Source organism: Prinia subflava, chromosome 2 (assembly GCF_021018805.1).
Source record: "Prinia subflava isolate CZ2003 ecotype Zambia chromosome 2, Cam_Psub_1.2, whole genome shotgun sequence".
NCBI lineage: Eukaryota > Metazoa > Chordata > Aves > Passeriformes > Cisticolidae > Prinia > Prinia subflava.
Window position 1 is genome coordinate 7,079,755 of NC_086248.1, and position 19,774 is coordinate 7,099,528.

General features: G+C 42.3%; 1 protein-coding gene across 2 annotated transcripts in view; it reads right to left on the reverse strand.

The window, feature by feature from the left end:
• The window catches only part of FKBP1B (FKBP prolyl isomerase 1B), a 47,277-nt gene extending 39,052 nt beyond the window's left edge, over positions 1–8,225 (reverse strand). The window contains exons 1-2 of one of the 2 annotated variants that reach the window (XM_063391824.1): positions 8,101–8,225; positions 4,782–4,829 (exon numbers count right to left, since the gene is read on the reverse strand). In XM_063391824.1, the coding sequence (XP_063247894.1) occupies positions 4,782–4,829; positions 8,101–8,137 (85 nt within the window). In that variant the 5' untranslated portion in view covers positions 8,138–8,225. The remainder of the gene's footprint in view (positions 1–4,781; positions 4,830–8,100) is intronic. The other variant, XM_063391823.1, reaches the window with a different exon arrangement.
• Positions 8,226–19,774: the final 11,549 nt, after the last annotated feature.

The following is a 19,774-nucleotide window of genomic DNA, read 5'->3' on the forward strand; positions in this document are numbered from 1 at the left end:
TAGATCACTTCCAACTGAAATATTCTATTCTATTGGAAATCTATTTAGTGTAATTTTGGGGTCATAGTCCTAGCCTAAAAAGTCTATGAAAAATCTCCTGAGAAAAGTCCAGTTTAATAAATAATTATTTACTGTGTCTTTATAGTCACACTCAAATAAGTCAGTTCCACCATACTAGAAACACTGGTTATTATCAATTCCTTAAAAAGTGTAATTGTATTATAATCAGAGTTTTATAGGTGGCCAAGGAGAAAGATGAAGAGGTTGAAGAGATGAAGTTAAGAATCCATCTCTGCCACAAGCTACATGGGACAACACAACAAAATGTCAATTCTGAATAACTCTGGAAAAAAAGCTGCCCTCTCATTATCATGAGCAGATTTAGTTTAGTACACGCAAAGCTGGTGTGAAGGCACACCATCATCCAAGCAGGAGGGTCAGGAATGGGACTCAGCTTCCTGGAGTGCAGGTTTTACCTCACAGTCTCCAGACAGAGCATATCCCTCCTCAGTGAAGGTTTTGTTGAGGGGCAAGTTAAAAGTCACATTTTGTATCATCTTCGTAAATCTTTGAAAATTCTACACTGCTAATTCCTGTTGCCAGAGTCAACAAATTTAAATCACAGGAAACAAAACTGCAGAAAATGCCTTAATTCCTTCTATGCACTCCAGGGTTAATGAGTTTGCTTGTAATACTGTCAGTAGTCCAATGTAACCCCAAGACCCAATCAAGATTAGGTCACCCTTACAACAGGCAGGAAGGAGGCAGTTCGTATCTCAAACTGCCTGCAATCTCTCTACAGGAGGCAGACAAAGTACAACTATCATTTTGCAGATGGAAAACAGAAGGAGTAAGCAGATTGCCAAAGGCTTTGAGAAGCTTGCTCAAGGAAATCTGTGACAAAAAACATGACATAAACGAGTGCTGCTGTAAATGCATTTCAGTGCCAGTGTTCTGCCTTAGCTATTAATCCTATTACAGTAATATTGTGTCAGGTAACTTTTGAGACTCAACATGGATGCTAGATGCTGGGAAGAAATTATTATATTTGTTAACAAAGATAAGCATACAGGAATCTGACCACATTTTTCCACCATATGCTAAGATTGGGACTTGGTTTCACGTTCAGTCACAGTCCCCCTATCTAATCTTCTGCAATTATCTAGACATCTATTTGTGTACTTAAATCAGGCCGTGCAAAGCTGAAAACTTAGCAGGTGATTTACAGGACCAAAGTTAGGCACTAAGGCGTCTTATGAAAGGGCAATTAGGTACTTCTGAAGGGTAATCCAAATATCCTGCTCTAATTGTAAAGCAGCAGAGAATTACTCCTAAGGGTGAAAAAAATAATTAAAAACAATCTCCTTAAATGAAGAAGTCCCTTCTAAATTGCTCCCTAGTGAGATTGCACCTTAACTCCTGCTGCCACTGGAACTTAGGTCTGCTCCTTAAGGCACCACAATGCTTTTGGGAATCAGAGCACACTGTACCCTGAGATTATGCATCGAGTTGATCAAGGAGAGAAAGAGGAAAAGCTGCCACATATAACAGCCTAATAGCTGGAGTGCTGACAGCAGAAGTGTAAAACTCAATCACAGTTCTCCTTCATCTTGAGGAGATTCCAGTTCTCACTTCCCACTCTTCCAGAAGACGTAGGGTTGTCAGACTAGAAACTACCCTGCTGAATCTCTACCTTAGTGATGAATCATAAAATCCTAGAGGACGAGTAAACTCTAAAGCTCTGCCAAAGATGTGGGGTTGCAGCCTCTGGTCCTCTCTGGACTTTTACTGCATGGACCACCAGGACAAGTCATACACACAGCTTACTCCTACAAACTGGAGGTTTCTACAGGCCTTTTACTCCCACAGTGCCAGCAGTCCCTTCCTGACCATGCTCTCTGCCATCACTCCCCATCACATGGCAAATGCATACTTGTGAGAGCAAAGGTAAGAGGGGAAATAAGACATGACAGAGCCCACAGCCCATTCCTCACTGGAGTCTCCCTAAAGATTCATAACTTGATCTGGCAGAAGAGAACCCATTTTAGCCTCTCCTCTCCTTCGAGACAGGAATAATTAGTGGGCAGGCAATGTTTTTTTCTGTGCATGCACATAAAACTAGCCCTTCAGGACCAACCATGCTTGTGTTAAAGAGCTGTGTCACCACAGTGTGCGCTGGTACGAGAGCAGAAGCCACTGCGAGAAGTTACACGGCCTGCTCCGCTGGCACCACCACATGAGAAAATTACAGGATTAAAATAAAGGTGTCGAATTAATCCCCAAAGACAGGGATTGCACTACAACTCCTTCCATATCCCTGCATGCCTGCACCAAATACTCACCCTCTTGTCTGCTCCTTTCCTTGCCCATGGCTCTTGCACTCTTCATTGCTCAGTGCCCCAAGCTAAACTGGAGGGAGTGGGAAATTTCAGCTTTCTTCTCCCCAGGAATGTCATGGTTGCAGTTCAGGATGTGGCAGGCAGAGTTATGACTCTCTTCTATTGCAAGAGACAGCTGGGGATAGGTTTGCCATGTCTAGACTCCAACATGAAACAACTGTTCAGTTATCACAGGCTGTGGTTTGGCTCTCTGCTCTGCTCCATCTTGGATTCAGAGCTGTGCTCCAAGCACTCCAGTGAGGTCAGGCTTTTCTGGGCATCCAAACAATCTCTGGATCTTGATGGAGTCCAGTCAGTGCATGGTTCCCTCCCTCCCCTAACACAACACCTCCTCACAGTTACCTGTGCCCAGCTCCAGAGTGTCACATAGGCTGAATATGGAGATAACTTGAGAGCTATACATGCTATACAATATTAAGCAGCTCTGAAAAGCAGCATTTCTGGATCATTTCCTTGCACCTAGGTGTCTTAGTTTTTAACTCCCATTCTAGGTGCCAAGGCAGAGGTTCTGGAGTACTCTGCAGACTTCCCTATAACTTAGCTACCCAATTTCTAAAGCAGGACTCAGAGGAGTGTGGTGAGGATAAGTATTAAGCACATTGAAGCCTAACAAGATCACATAAATAAGACAGAGATCATTCCAAGATAAATACCAGGCACATCCACATCAGTACAAAAAGAAACTGTACTGGATCCAAACAAAACTGTTTTAAACTAAAACTCAACATTCACATGTCATCTTACCCACATGCTTTATAGATCACTGGCAGGAAACACTTTATCCACTAACCATGGGCTCAGTTTAAAAACATCACCATCAAAGACTGCTGGCACCAGCAGTGGAACTGAGGTGATGAGCTTCCCCTGATATCTGCTCTAATCTGGGAGTCAAGAGAGGTTGCACAGCACCAGCAGCAAGATCTATGGAGAAAGCACAGTTTACACTAGAGATTGATTTAATGAGTTTATTTTAAAAAGTCTTTTATGTCAAAGCCAACTTACGATAGCCTCATCTAAGACACCATCTAATTGCAATAGGAGTATGCAGCATCTTGTTATCTTTTCACATTTACCATTCACACTCTCTGAAGTTATCCAGAAAAAATGTGCTTTGTGGGAGCCACTAGGCTGAAATTCTTTTGCTTATTTCAGTTCTGACATTTAAATTTATCTTGAACTAACTAGGGGTGGGAGGTGACAATTTTATTTCATAAAACCTTCTGAAGCTTGGACAGGAAGAGAAACGTATCTTTCAGCATCTTCACAAAAAATAACTTCAAAACATTTATTTTCATATCTAAGTTACAGAGAAGAATGACTGTAAGAGCTGAGACTGGAATGGGAGATCCATGTGCTTAATGTCTTCTAATTCAAACTAGAAATCCTCATTAGATCAAACTGCTTTGAATATATAAATGTATATATGGGAGCTTAAACCCAGACAATCTCCACCCTGAGCCAGTGCACTAACTCCCATATAACCTTCTGAATGGTGGTATTATTGAAATGATATAAAAAGTTTATTGAAAATACAAACAGTTTTATTTCATTAGTTAGATTTTTTGGAAAATGTTCTCATCTTGCTCTAGTTGCAAGATGCAAGTACAAAGCTGAAGAAAAGCAACAGAGAGAACTTTCCTATCATCCTGAACACTAGAGAAAACATTACCTCACTATCTAGGCCCAGATCAGAAGCTTCAATCCCTACATAACCTGCATGTTAGCTTCTTAAGAAAAATATCTCATAAAATGGCAGCTCTTGAAGAGAACTTCCCAGTTGGAGACTCAGACTGCAGAGATTTTTGCATCCCTTTGACAACTTACATAACTACATACAAAGCATAACACCATAAACTGATCTAAAGAACATTTTCTTCTTCAGTATAAGCAGCTCCATTAACCAGCTCACCACTTAAGATTAACACAAGTCCATAAAGCAGGTGTTTAAATAGACCTTGTATTGATCTCTTCAATCTGGAATGAATTTTACTGCCAATACATGGACACACGCTTTTAAGATATATATAATCATTAATTGTCTGTGGCAAGATCAGAGGCTGTAAAAATATGAACCCAGAATTTTGACTGTTTCACGCTCAATTTCATTAACTAATAAAATGGCTTAATGAATCAGGTCTGCAGTTTTTCTGCAAAGCTCTCACCACTGAACGCTACCAATGGCAAATCTGCCAGCAGGCACATCTAGCTACTGTGGCTTTAACAGCTCAGCTAGAAGTGAAATAGGAGGAAACCCATCCAAACATTATCCAGTGGATTATGAGTGACAGAACAAAACAAAAAATACAACAGACATCTGAAATGGGAAATCATTCTTGAATGTGAAGCAGTTGATATAAAGAGAACATCCAGAACGTGCCTTACCTGTGTAGTGCACCACACACGTCTGACCCTTCTTTGGAAATGTCCGTCCTGTTAAAATTATAAAAGGTTATTCTTTTATTTTCTCTGATTGACCTGGCTATCCAAGTTTATCTTTTAAGAGGAAAATGCTGAGATCTGGTATTAGCCATTTGGTTACTTTAGGATACCCAGGACATCCACATGACAGCTGTAGATATTAAGTGGCTCCTCATACAACTTGGAGCACAAGTCTTAGGAGGAGCAGCTGAGGGAGCTGGGGGTGTTTGGCCTGGAGAAAAGGAGGCTCAGGGGGGACCTTTTTGCTCTCTACAACTCCCTGACATCTCTACAACTCCCTGACAGGAGGTTGTAGTGAAGCAGGGATCTATCTCTTCTCGAGATAAGAAGTAGAGGGTAAAAGTGAGGGGAAATGGCCTCAAGTCGCACTGGGTTAGGTTTAGATTGGATATCAGGAAACACTTCTTCACAGAAAAGGTTGTAAAGCACTGGGTTGTAAAACACTAACTGCCCTGGAAAGTGGTGCAGTCACATTCAGTGTTCAGAAAACACATGCATAGGGTATCTCAAGACATGGTTTAATGGTGAACATGGTGGTGGTGCTGGGTTGATGACTGGACCTGATGATCTTAGAAGTATTTCCAACCTTAACAACTCCATGATTCTATGACTATGTGTTACCAAATCATTAATATGCAAGACAGAAATGGTATGGTTTAGGGTAAAAGGTCCCAGCTTGGCTCCTATTTAGCTCTTAGGCCAAGTAATATTTTCCTTAGATAACTCTCCCTATATATGTGTGCACTGCATATGCATTTACATTCTGTAAGTGCAAAAGAACAGTCAAAACTTCATGGATTATAACTTTTAGTAATTCTCAGAATGTTTTTGCTATGATTTTTCAAATAAAGTCTCAGTCTGACATTGTGAGAAAATCCATTTGTATTCACATCTCTAATGCCTTTCACTCAAGAAAGACAGCTCTGTGAGGGCATCTTTAATTAGCAGGGATGGGTTTTACAGAAATTTTCACAGACAAAAGCAGTTTAATTTTGTAGCATCAGGCAACAGTAAAGCAGTAGTACACTGAGTTATTTTAAGAGCCTAGTAGCTCCTCCTAAAATGTTCATACTGACAGGAAAGAAAGCTTAAATTATTTGCTTGACACTGGAAAATGAAATTACCATTTCCATTTTACCTATTCTAGGTATAGTCAAAGATACTAAAAGCTAAGGGATGAGTCTCAAGGCTCAGTTAGATGCCAGTGGTGTATAAAAGATGCTAACATTGATTTCTCAAGGCTGGCCAGGGGAGTGCCCATGTTCAGAAGAACTTAAAAGTATCAATGAGGTTAATTATTAAGGAACATCCTTGAGAGAAAGCTAAAAACTCAAGCTTGAGTCAGGTTGCCCACACAAGCTGTGGATGCCCCATCCCTAGAAATGTTCAAGATCAGGCTGGATGGGGCTTGGAGCAAATTGGTCTAGTGGAAGGTGTCCCTGCCCATGGCAGGGAGGTTGGAACAAGATGATCTTTATGGTCCCTTCCAACCAAGCCATTCTGTGATTCTGTGAAACTGAGGCTCAGCTCTTAGTTTGCTTTCTGGCTCTTTGGTCAGAATTAACGTGATAACAAGTCCTGCATTACAGGGAGCTCCACAGGATATAAACCAGCAGGTAACACACAACCTATGTGGGCTTAGGGCTCACATGCCAGCACCATGAGCATAAATGGCAGAGGGCAGGCTAATATGATGAACCAAGATTTATAACACAAAAATTGAGAAAGTGGTGCTTCCAAGTGCCACCTGAACAGCCTTGTTCATTGGCTTAGCTGGCTGGAATATCCCCAGCTGCACGTTGCACAAAATGCAGCACAGTAGCTATCTAGTAAGGGCACCATGGTATGCTAAATTCTTTTAAATTCACAGCCATCTAAACCACAGGCAACTATCGTATGCCAGTCTCCTGGGCTTCCTCTATTGACAGCAAAGAATTAGCAGTGCTTTGAGAGAAAGCCAGCCTATCCAGAGAAAGGCAAGATGAATTACTCTCTGGAGATGGCCACAGAGAAAACCCAGAAGAGTGCTTTAGACTAGCCAGCTAACCTGAGAAAAGTTATGTGAGATGAATTCTACCCCCAGTAAAATAGGTATTATTAAAATGATCCACTATTACACAGAGATCTGAGAAAAGCAGTTTCAGACCTTATGGCCACACACTCTGCTGTGTGAGTGTACCACCAGCAAAGCCAATGAAGCTACACAATTTCACATCAAAGCCAAATTAAAAGCAGAGATTCACAAGACCACTGACTCACTGTGGCTTAAGAGAGTTTTTAAAGTCAAATGATTTTGATTAAGACTTGCAACCAAGAGAACTAATCCATATAACCTTATTTGGAATCGCATATTACTTACAATGACAGTCTTGATCTATTTAATAGATAGAAAGTACTACTGTGAGGTAGTTCCACTCTCCTTCCTACTCCCAAGTCAGCATCATTACTTATGTGGGTATAAGTACTCTTCTTTTACATCTGTGCAACTAAGAGAAGAATTCGATCTCTAGAGCTAAACAGCACAGAGGGAAAAGCCAATTTAAAAGCATACACAAAGAAAGGAAAGATACTCAGCCAAGAAACTTAATCTGTAATCAATCTGAACAAATTATTTATGGTTGTATATCAGCCAACGATGAACCTGGCCTGTTATATAGCTATATATGTATGTTAGAAATTGCATTCTCTTAAAAAACCCCAAAACACAACAACCTTACGGAATTATATTATAATGCCAAGAAAGAGCAGAACACGGCGAATTGGCTCTCGAAAGCCAAGCGTGCGCCAAGGAGAGGTGACTGCCACCCGGGCATCAGCCCTCGCCAGCATCCCACGCTGGACCGGGAGGCGGCGGTGCCTTGGCGGGGGATGCTGGCACGAACGGCGGTGCCCCCGGCGAGGCCGGGCTCGCCACCGGCGAAAGTTCGGGCTCCCCGCCGGGCGCCGGCGCTGACCCCGCGCTGGGGCTGTGCAGCTGTCAGCGGATGCCATAGGAACCCCAGCCCCTGGCCGCCCCTGCCGCCGTCGCCACTCCGGGCGGCCGCCCGGCCGCGCTCCGCCTCTCCCGCACCGGGGGTTCGTGCCCGCGGGGCTCTGGGGGCGGCCGTGCCTCCCCTCCCGGCCCCGCCGCCTCCCCGCACCGCGCTCCCCGCTCCGCCGCCGGGGGGACGCGGCTCCCTCGCTCCCGGAGCCCGCGGGTGCCCGGCCGGAGCGGGCGCCCCCGTCCCCGCGCCGCAGGGCTGCTCCTCCCACGGGCTCGTACCGTCTCCCGGAGAGATGGTCTCGATCTCCACCCCCATGGCGACACCGGCTCGACTCAGCCCCGCTCCCCGGCGCGGCCGGACCCCCAGTGCGGGCAGTGCCCCTGGGCGGCCGCGGGCAGGGGCCGCCCCGGCTGCCCGTCAGCGCCCGCAGCCAATGCGGGGCAGGGGCGGGGAGCGCGGGGAGGGGAGGGGTCCGCCCGCCCCCGCGCCGAGCGCCCGGGGGCCGCGGGGACGAGGAAAACCGTGCGGCGGGGCTATCCCCGCCGGCATCGCCCCCCGCCCCACGGCCGTGCGGGGGATGCTGCTGCCATCCTCCGAGCAGGGCTCGCTTTAGCGATGGTGCCCGCCGGAGCGCTCCCTCCCCCGGGGTCTCGCCGGCGGTTTCCCCCGTGTGACCGTGCCCCCGTGTGGAGCCCGAGCGGCGGAGGGCTCAGGGGTGTGCGGGAGCGGCGGGCACCGCTGGGGCACTGCTGGAGCCGAGCGCCGCGCGTCAAAGCATCCAGACACCAGGACGCGGCTGAGTGCGGGAGGAGGGTCGGCATTTCCAGCTAGAAAGAGCCATGGAGGAAGGCGTCCGTGCTCGCACATTGTGTGCGCGCCGAAGGGAATGTGCCCCCGATTCTGTCGGTGGACGGCAGCATCAGGGCAGTGGCACCCACCGCTGGTGACCCCCACACAGCAGCAGCGGCAGCGGCAGGTCTCCGGCAGGCTGGCAGTGACCTTGAGTTTCAATGCAAAACAATTTATAAGTTTTTGTTCATATCCATGTTTTAAATTGGAAAATCTATGTATGTATGGTGTTCCCATGATGTGGGATTGCATATTCAACCTTGCTACAACTACTTCCGAGGAGTGCACCTGAAACAGACTGTTTCCTCATGCACTTACTGCGTATTTGAATCTCAGGAGTTTCCACTGCCTCTAAAGGAATAGTTCTGTTTGCAGTTCTGTGTTTTCTGAGTTAAAAATAAAAATGGAACCGCAGCATCATCAGTTTTCCAACTGAAAGAGCTGTCTGTATCCATCTAATTCCAACCTGCACTTCTCTGACATTGCTTTTTCAGTATTTTTATCTGTTACAAACTGGATTCTCTTCAGGAAAAAAGATCTTTCTGTATGTGGGCAGTTGTCAGGATGACTGAACTGAGGAATTACTGTGGCGGTTCATAACTGTGATAATGTGGCCCTTGCCATGCATGCTCTGAACTACACTGGCCATCTCCACACAGCTTTTCACATTACTCTGATCAGACTATTCCTTCACCTGGGTCCTCGATTGTCTCAGTCTTTCCTCGTGGGTCAGATGCTCTGAAATACCAAGGCTGGCTAGCTGAAGTTCCCAAAAATGGGGAAGTGAGGAAAATCCTGAGCTCACACGAGTTCAGAAGCAGTAATGAGGGCTGAACTCAGATTCCTTTCACCTGCCTCCCCTTCCAGTGAACTCTGCATCTGTAGGTACTACGTACAGAATAAGCAGGCACTTAGTGCAGTTTATCAGAGGACACATGTAGCAGTGCAAATTCTGAAAAGGGATCCTTTTCCATTGCCAGTCTCAGAGTGTCATTTGATTTCTGATCAGTAGAAAGATACTAAAAATGTATTTGAGAAATAGGAAAATGCCAGGTAGGAGGTAAGTGGCACAGAAGCACTAAGAACGCATGAACATTGCTAATTCCAGAGGTGCCTCTGAGTCATTACAGAGCAACAAGGACAGCAGAAGAAAAGCTAAGCACATAAGGGGAGTTATAAAGGGAAATTCTAGGTACACGGTGTCCTATTAGGGCTCTTGACTTAGCAAGAAAGGACTGCTTTCATCTAGGCTCCAGGTAGATGTCTGTGTCCTCTCCCATGATCAGAGCATCAGAAGGCATAAATCCAATGAATAAAAGAAAATTATTCTATGCTGGGTTCACTTTAGCTTTTATAATTACATGTTTCCTTTGATCAGGCCACACATCTCTCCATGCTGGGAAAATAGCTGTTCTTAAGTTGTGTCTTGTGACAGGAGACTGGACCTAATCACATAATAGACATAGTTCAGACTCTTCAGGATCACAGAATATCTGCTTCAAGTGTCATCACAAGTAACAGGCCTTAAAGGCAGACCACAGCATCCTCAGGCAGACTGACAATCATAATAAAGAAGCAAAGCCCACCAACAGCAAAATCTAGAAGCCACAAAATGGGATTAAGAGGGACCAAGCTGTGACCTAAGTCTAACATGCCATGTCTACAATCATCCTATCCCATGGCCTCTTGCACCATGGTGGGACTTTGAATGCTTCTTTTGGGCATGGGCTAATTAGATCCCAAATACTTATATTCCCAAGACTATGGAAAGAAAGGTAAAGCCAAATTCCAAGACAGAAAATAAGGTTCTGTAGAGAGTATCTCAAAGTTCTTGAATGAATATTTTAAAAAATCTTCAACCAAAAATAATGTTATTTTTCCCCCTTACAGTATTCACTGGAGGCGTCTAGATCCTTAAAAACATGTTAACAAGTCTACAGCACATGAAGATCTTGGAAGAGTAGACTGAAACAAGGAATGTCCCTATCTTCTTGAAAGCCTCTGAAACACAAAAAAGTAGTTTAGAACTGGCAGGTAATAGGAGGGGAAACAGAAAGGACAAAGGGACTAAGAGGGAAAGTTCATGACCAAGGAAATGGCTAAAACCAGATTATCAAAGCAGACCAGATTACTGTGTTAAGAATGCTCTTTGAAAGTCATTGCATGTCATCCACCTCCAGCACCTCTGGGATCCAGTGTATCTGTATCAAGGGCAAAGCCCAGCAGTGTCTCTCTCCAAAGCTCTGTGGAGCTCACGTTCCTCAACAGTCATTTACCACAAGACCTTCCCACAGTGCGTTTTTCTATCCTGGCACCAGAAAGAGCGGGCTGGAAAAGTGGGGGGGTTCTCTCGACGCTCCTTCCCAAATGTTTTGGGAACCACATGACTCCAACATCTAAGATTACTCAGTGATCACAAAGAGGACAATTTGCAACAATCATTATGAGAAAAACCCCAAACCTCAAAGTTTAGCAGATGAATATCCCATTTCCGTTAGTTAAAACCCCTACAGCCAGCACTGTTTACAAAATATTTATGTATTTCCACTTGTAGGAAGGCAGTTTTCAAATTTTTAGGGTGTTTTAACTTAGTTCATATTTCCTATATTGTGAAATCCCATTCTTCATTGTTTTTAAAATCTACAAAGAATCTACAAATCATGTGTAATAGATTCCATATGCACACGAAGAACACCCCTGGAAGGCAAAGCACTAAATTGCCCATAAAAGGAAAGTGCAAATTCTGGAAATGTAAAAATTCATGGAGGCCACAAAACGCCCCCAACAATACACACTTCTCTCACCAGCATCCATGGATAAAGAATCAGCATTACTTTGAAACCCAACCAGTGCGATGTGAACAGTGAAAACAAACTAAAATTGTGTTACCAATACTGACCTTTCCATTCAGTGAACCAACACGTGCAACCAAATAATTTTAATCCCTAAGTGTACAGGTCATGAAAAACCAGCACCACACTGGAAAAAATCCTGACCAAGATAAACAGCAGCCTGCAGAGCTCAGCAGGTCGTGTCACTGTGAATGTTCCTGTGCATCATGAGCATTGACAAAAGAGAGTCAGCCAGAATCTGTGATTCCTTTCAAAGCACATGCTTTGGGTACGTCTGACAGCACACCCGCAGCGACGGCCATGTGATTAATGGATTAAACCGAAAAATCTCCATGTGACTGTCTCACTTCTCACCACTGCTGGTTACCACAGGTGTGCAGCACAGTCACCTCCTCCCAAGTGATACTCATTCCAAACACCCCAAAACAGAATAAAATTTCCTCCTGAAGCAATTATTCTGAATCCTTATCTTCCTCTTGGAACAACTTATCTACATCTGTATCTATAGTTTCCTCCTGCAGCTGAAGCTGTGAGTGCAAAACTGCAGCTGGATTTTTTCAGTAGCACTAAAACTGCTTTGAAAGCCACCACCTCTCTCACCAGGCTCTTCCCAACTCAGATATTTACATATTCTCTTTCACTATGCTTTTATGTGAGTCATTACAAAGATCTTAGACCTGGTCTTCAAAGCCTTTTACGGGACCAGGTGAGGTAACCTCAGGTATGCACAGAGAAGACTCCAGCTCATTTGGATATACAGCACCAGCTACCAGAGTCAAGAAATCAGTAGCTTACGTTCTCGAATGGGGGCAAAAATTCCACCAGATCAAGACCTTAATAATGGAGCTTGCTTCCAGAAGAGATTAATGCAATTTTGCACTTCCAAAACAACATGACTTTAGACAGATTCATGCTCCCACAGACTTGTCTCGCCAGTTCAAGGACATACTGGAGCAAGCCCAACCATTCCAATGTTGTTAGTGGTTGGAGAACTAGGAGAGGAGGGAGCTGGGTTTGTTCAGAAGACAGAGAGAAGAAGGATCTCAGTTACTGTCTACAGCTACCTAATGGATGGTGGAGAGGATGGTGTCACACTCTTCTCAGAGATGCCCAACAAAAAGACAAGAAGCAATGGACACAAGTCATAGCAAGGGAAATTCTGACCATATATAGATAAAAAAATCTTCACAAGATGAGTTATCAAACAAAGCCTTAAGGAACTGGAACAAACTGATGTGAGCCCTGTTCCAAGCAACCAGTTGGACCATATGGCCTCCACAGGGCCCTTCCCCTACACTGATGTATGAGTCTGTAATATTTTTCATGTAACATAGAAATTAAAAAATGGTAGTGAGGTTAACCACAATTCCAACACTGACTGTATGATCCTAAATCACCTTGGATCTGTTTGCAATGCATAATGCTCCAAAGTGGCTAATACACCAGCTAGCACCTCAGATGCAATATAAATATGAAATTGCAGCATCCATCCAGACTAATTAGTACACATGCAGATTGCTGCAGTGATATCACTTCACTGCCTACTCTTTTGAAGGCAGCTTGCGGAATTGAAGATATGCTCTGAATTGCTCTGGGTCTCAGTATTTAATTTATATAACAAAAATTATCATTCTACCTTGTTTAGATTTCAAATATTTCAGGGGAGCAGATCCTCTTTTATCATAAATAAAAGGAGGCAAGTAACACCTTAGGATCCAGAGCCTAAACTCAGGGTCATGCAGTGCAGTCTCACAAATAAAATTTCCAATATTAACAATATTTTAAGCAGACAGTCCACGAGAATTAGATTTTCTCTTCAACTCAATATTTCATAGCAAAAATGGATTAAAAAATGTAAGTAAATTTATCTTTCAAACTGTGGAAGAGTACTGGAATTACATATATTACATCTATTCAGTAAACTTATTATTCTGGCTCTGTCATTTCCTTGCCATGGAAGTTACAGAAGGACGTCAGTGGCTTTGAGAAACTTTGTATTTACAGGGCAACACATTTGCTGCTTTTTTCAGTAAAACTATTTCTCTCTATAGTTTTGGTATTTATTCTGCTTGGTGGAGAAATGTCATTGGCAATACATATTGGAAGCAGTTCAAACAACAGGAGAAAACCAAACAAGCCGCAAATATTAGCTACAAGCTTTTGATTAGTCTTTCGATGATTTTGGAAAATGCAACTGTGGAAATGAAATTAGCTGGCATTCTCAATCCTCCAGATAAATGAATCAAGGGAACTGGCTAATGGACTCAGAAAATTAAGGTTGTATTTGCTTTCCTTCATTCTGCATGTACAATTATAACACTATTTAATGAGTTTCTAGAACCTGCTGACCAAAATGATCTGAAGTTATAACTAAAAGTTCAGGAGCCAGAGAGGCAGATTTTAACATACCAGGGGAGCTACACGTAGGAGAGCACAGAAAGATTGTAAAAAGTTGGGGTTTTTCTGCGTGATACTCCAGAGACATACTTAATTCCAGGTAAGTGTCAACAGATCAGCGACAGCCACTAAAAATCTCAGACTTTTTACATTCATCTCTAGGAGAAACACAAACACTAATCTCTCTGGTATTCAGCTCCTCATCAGGGTTGACCCAGCATTTGGCCTTTAGCTCTCTTAGAGAAAGACAAGGCTGAATCAGCCATTTCAGGCTGTGCACCTATGGAGTCAAGGTGGCTGAATCCTGAAGAACAGGTATTTAGGCTTAAACTGACCAAGTGGAAATATTTCTAATCCTCCCTACTAGGGAAGCAGGAAAAAGTATTTTTAACTTTATTTTCTATTACATTTGAAGGCCTTAGCTAAGATAAGAAAGAGGGCCAAAACAGAACCATCACAGCCTTTCAGTAAAAAATGTAGACCCCACAGGACCTTCAATACAATTCTAGCGAATGCTTCCACTATCTTAAGGGCTGTGGATTAAAAACATCATCCACTATAGCTCAGTTTCAGCCTACACAGACTTACAGGTGAACTACTTAAACACGCAGATGGATAGCAGCACAATGGTACCACTGTTTCATTTTAATTAGCAGGTTCATGTTAGAACACATTCACCAATATTTTTTGTCTATATCAGAGAAGTAGGGAGATCCTATTAAGTCTAACTAGCAAGAACATTTCTATGGGAGACCAAGTTAAAGGTGTTTTATTAAAGTGTTTACAAATACAGCTGGGAATCAGCTTTCTTCAGACATTTCTGAAATTGTCCCAAGGAGAAGCAGCAACAGCAAACTATTCAGCCATCTTGGGCATCTGAAGTGTTATCATTAAACACACCCCATACATCAAGCAAAATAAGAGACCCCACAATCTTTCTCAATCATTATTCTCAACCACAGTTTAACTGCCTGAGTAGATGCTAGAACCCCTGTGATTCAGAAGTAACCAATTCTTATATACTTTATAAAATTTCCTTTCTAGTGCAGTTTCCAAAACAGGTATTGCTAAGAGTTTCACTCTGTCTGCATTGTCAGCAAACCAGTTTGGATACGTGATTATGTCCAGCTCATGCTGTCCTGAGTTCCTTTACAGTAATAAATTATTTCTCCAGACCTGACAGACTTTAGTGACCTCTTCAACTTACTAAGCTGCGACAAATATAAATCTGCTAAAAATATTACTATCCTTTGTTCTTCTTCAAGTCTCAACGGGTTTTCAATTGAGAGTGATCTAACTGAATTTGCACACTGTGGCAAAGAGCATTTAGCCATGCAAGAGGTTCCTAAGTTATCTGATGTGTCTGGTGGGAATTATAAAAATATCACTTCAAGGGTGTAAATTTACATCATCATGTAAAAAAGAAGATACTAATAAGAGACATCTTCAAAAACAAATACATTTAATGCCTATGAAGAAAAAGACTGTCATAATTTGGAAGCTGAATGTTGACTTACAGATGGAAAGACCCATTAGATCATTCATTCCCTCTCTTTGCCAAGACAGAAATATACCCTAAAGAACATTTCATGCTCTTCTGCCCAGTATAATTTTTGTAACATAAGTGCCGGAGTTTTTACTGAAAATCTGATTGCTTTATAAAGCATGCACAAGAGACTGGCACATACATATGGGAGCATGAAGTCAAAAAACAGTGGTTTGAGACAGAGAGGGCATTCAGAAGTGATGTGAGTAGGAATCATGTAGCTCTAGAAAGAGCTGTTGGTGGGCTGATCATTGATAAATGTTCTAGTTAGAACGGACATGCACGTAATGACTATGCAACCATTCCTTGGCATTAATGTGTCCATGCCCATTTCCTATCCGAATACTTCAGCTAGACTCATAAAGCAAGAGTTATTCATCTATTTTAGGTACTTTAGGGTGGAATGAATCATGCCCTAAAAGTATCTCTTCCTCACCACTGACTTTTAAGTGAATCAGGAAGCAGGGCTGACTTAGATAACTGTGGTGTGTATGTGCAGAGATATGTTAGGGAGCTGAGGGTCCGTGCCGTTGCCTAATGGGAGCTTGGGTACTCCCTTCCTGTAGGCAGCTGTACCTATTTACTTCAGTGCAAAAATACTAATTTGTGGGATGAATCCCACACCTACAATTAAATGAGGAATGAGTCTCATTCTCTGTGACCATGTTTGCATTAACCATCCTGCTTTCCTTCCTAATTGCTCACCAGTTTTGCTTTAGCATTGTGAAGGCCTGAAAAACATTAAGCTCTTGATAAGAGTGAGAATTAAGTAGCCTTCTGAAAAGACTCGGTTCCCTTCTCTCCAGTCCAGTGAACTACAAGAGTCTCACTCTAAACCACAAAAGGGAAGGCTTGGGTGATTAACAATTGCTTTGCCAACTCTACGCCCCCCAGATGTGCTGATTGCTATGTTAGAATTGCATATTTGCCTTTCTGTTACAGAGGAAAGGGAGTTCCAAGAGCCACAAACATCAAGAAAGCTGTTGAAAACACTCCTGCAAGAGTGATGGACAGCTCCAGTTGGAAGGATGTGATGGAGCACCTCTGGAGCCTTTCCTGAGACCCAGGGGGATTTCAGAGAACCCAAGGTCCAGCGTCAGAGAGGTCACTGCAGTCAGTTACACATGTATGGCATTTGGAGAGCTGCCATCTGTATCACTGAGGGTAGAAATGAGCTCACAGAATTTATAAACTTCTACAAGAAGAGGAAAACTTTTGTCTTGCTGAAGCAGTGTCTTGCCCATTCTATGTGCCACCATGCTAGGTGCCTCTATTTACAGATGACAGATCAAGCCAGCCTGGTACCCTTGGCCCAGGCAGTTGCTCCAGAGAGGTAACACCAAGGGTCTGCACGTATGAAAGAAACAGTCTTAGAAAAAAATGGTGACTTTCCTGCCTGAAGTCTCCTTAGTTTGAATGTAGCCCACAGAGAAAAGATGAGGGGCTTGCCTTTACACAATAATTTGCATTTGTGTATTTTTTAATTAACCACATTTCTTAGCAATTTCTTAAATATATTTATGTAAAAATTACAATATTTCCTTACATGTTTCTCACTTTACATGACATACATACAAAAACGTGTACATTTTGGTGAGTAAAATCCTATTCTGAGAGCAGGAAGAGCACACAGACATACCGCTGTCAGAAGAGCAGTGATTTACAAGGCGTAGATCAGTGGATCTGCCCTGACAGATTACGTATTTTGTTTCTTTATTAACTGTGCATAATTTTTACATTCTGTTTCAGTTAGTTTATGACAGATAACTACTTTTTAAAATCAGATCTCAAGGCAAAGAAATGTCAGTGTGAAAGAATAAAGACATTTAGTATGCCTTTATTACGTAAATAAATACTCAAGCTTCTCAAAAGTGTTGAAGTAAATGACACATAAATTGGTGAATTCACGGTGAGTAGCTTTAAAGAAAAATACTTTTGAAGTAAAAATACCACAAAGTATTAGACATTTCATAAAGTTGAGTTAAATTAGTATTAGAAAAATTATTACTCTTACATTTTTATTACATATTGAGCTGGCTCTCTTCATCTGAAGTCACCAGGAATATTAACATCTATTTAATTAACTTGAAGCAAGATTTAGCCTGGAAGAGTTATTTTAGCATGAGTAAAGGAGAAAATGAAGTCTGAAATTCAGCTTTTCCAGCAAGGCACTGAACTCAAATCAACAGAGACATTTAGACATCAGTCTGCCACTAGACAAGAAATAGACAGGTAAATATATTTAAGAACCTGGAACTTATTAGCTCTGATCCATTTGGACACAAAAAAGTATTCACTCTTTCCCTGAATAGCAAGTAGAGCAATGTGGAAAATGATCAATATAAACCAATATTACATAAAAGGCAGCCCACCCTCTGCAATGATGAAAGCTGGATTAATTTTCCAACACTCATTATGAACCATGGGAACTCATGTCTATCAACTGGAGTCTATGTGCCACTCAGTGTTCAGTTTTGGACTTTATATATGACTTCTAAAATCCACCTCGTCCGAAGGACCAAGGACTGGCTGGCTGGAATTACTCTGCAGGAGAGACCCAGCCCAGGTGCCACCAGCTGAAACACCTTGTTTACGCCAGAGGTGAAATTCTGATCTCAGTTACACCAGAGTTAATCAGAGGCACAGAGATGCTAATAGATCAGAATCTAGCTCATTGTAGGTGTAAAGACTGTGGTTGCTCACTGAAGTGTCTCAGATTTCTGTGGCATTGCCAGGACAGTTTTCAATTACCAACCTTTATTTTGAGTGTGTGCTATAGAGATGTGTGCATGCCAAGGTGATGGAGCAATATATTTTTCTTTTTTTCCAGGAAAATATGCTAACTGAATGAAGGGAACTTGTTTTTTCCACTCTTTTTTATCCTGTTTTTTAAAAATCAGGTTGTGCCAAACAAAAGTTCAATGTCTCTTTTATTCACTTTGTGCCTTCTTTGATCCCCAGTATAACTTGTTCAAATTCATAATCATGGCACAACTTAGGTTTTATTCCCTGCTGTATATTTTACAAGTCCTCCCATATTTACAGTTTTTAAAAAGGTACAGTCTGAGAGATAACCTTATCTCAAATGAATTTTGTCATATAGGATGTTTATGGGGATACTACAGGATTCTGTTCTCACTGAAGTTCCTTGCCCATATTATTGCCTCCCACCAGAACCACTAGAGGCAATTCTCCTTGAGATTCTCAGATGTTATCCCAAATGGAGTCTGAGGTTCCAACTCAATTGCTACAGATTAGAGCTCACAGTGTCTAAACCCTGCAGATTTCAAGGAACACTGAGCCTTAGAGAGTTCTGAAAAGGCCACAGCAAATTCCTGCTTACTTGACTCCCCAGGTCACTACCATGCCAGTGGAAGTTTGTGGATGTTGCCATCTTGTATCTGTGTATCTCAGAGGTATAATTAGAAATAAGTATGTTTCAGATGAAGTATGTCTTCATATATGTGGCATAAGTATGATTTCAGATTAAGTCCTATTTCCTAAAGCCTTCAAAGATGGATGAAAATTTCACCATAGCTCTGCTACAAATATTTTTCAAGACTTCAGTGTTTGTGAGATGACCTGAATTCCAAAATTCAGGGAGATTCTGGCAAACTCACTAGCAAACCTCATATATTCAGCCTTTTATTACCCTTTGATAATGTCACAGGCACTGCTGAAGAGCAAATGCTTTACGAGATGATGAAATTTAAAAAAATAATCAACAGCAAATAAAGTCCAGTCTTCCACATGAGTAGTCAGTCCATGCTGTAAAGATGTCAGCATAGCTGGCAGAACACACATCATCCTGAGCAAAACACATGAGCATTTCCGTCACACTGAGGCAGAAGTTTCTGCATCCAAACCACATTTTAGGTTGCTAGAATCCAGCTGCGACAGAGTTTTGTCAGGATATTTAAAGCACAGTGGTGCAGAGTATAGATGAGATGCTGTGCCAAAGAGTAGCTTTATCAGTTTCAACAAAATACACCCAGAAGACAAAGCAATGAAACACCATTATTTTAAAGTAAAACTAATAGATATTATACAGACTTTGACAATTTATGCAACTGCTGGGACTGTATTTTATTACAATCTATTCATTATAACTACTATGGGTAAGAAACTTATATAAAACTTTAATATGAAAACAATAATCCTGCTAGAGTTTGGAGGAAGTAATCAGAACTCCTAGTGAAATAGGTATGGCAGAGTGGCATCTGTGCCACAAAGGGTAAGGTAAAATCATTAAAAAACATGGTTTCACCACAAGCACAGACAGAGACCAAAGAATTTACAAGTCTTGCA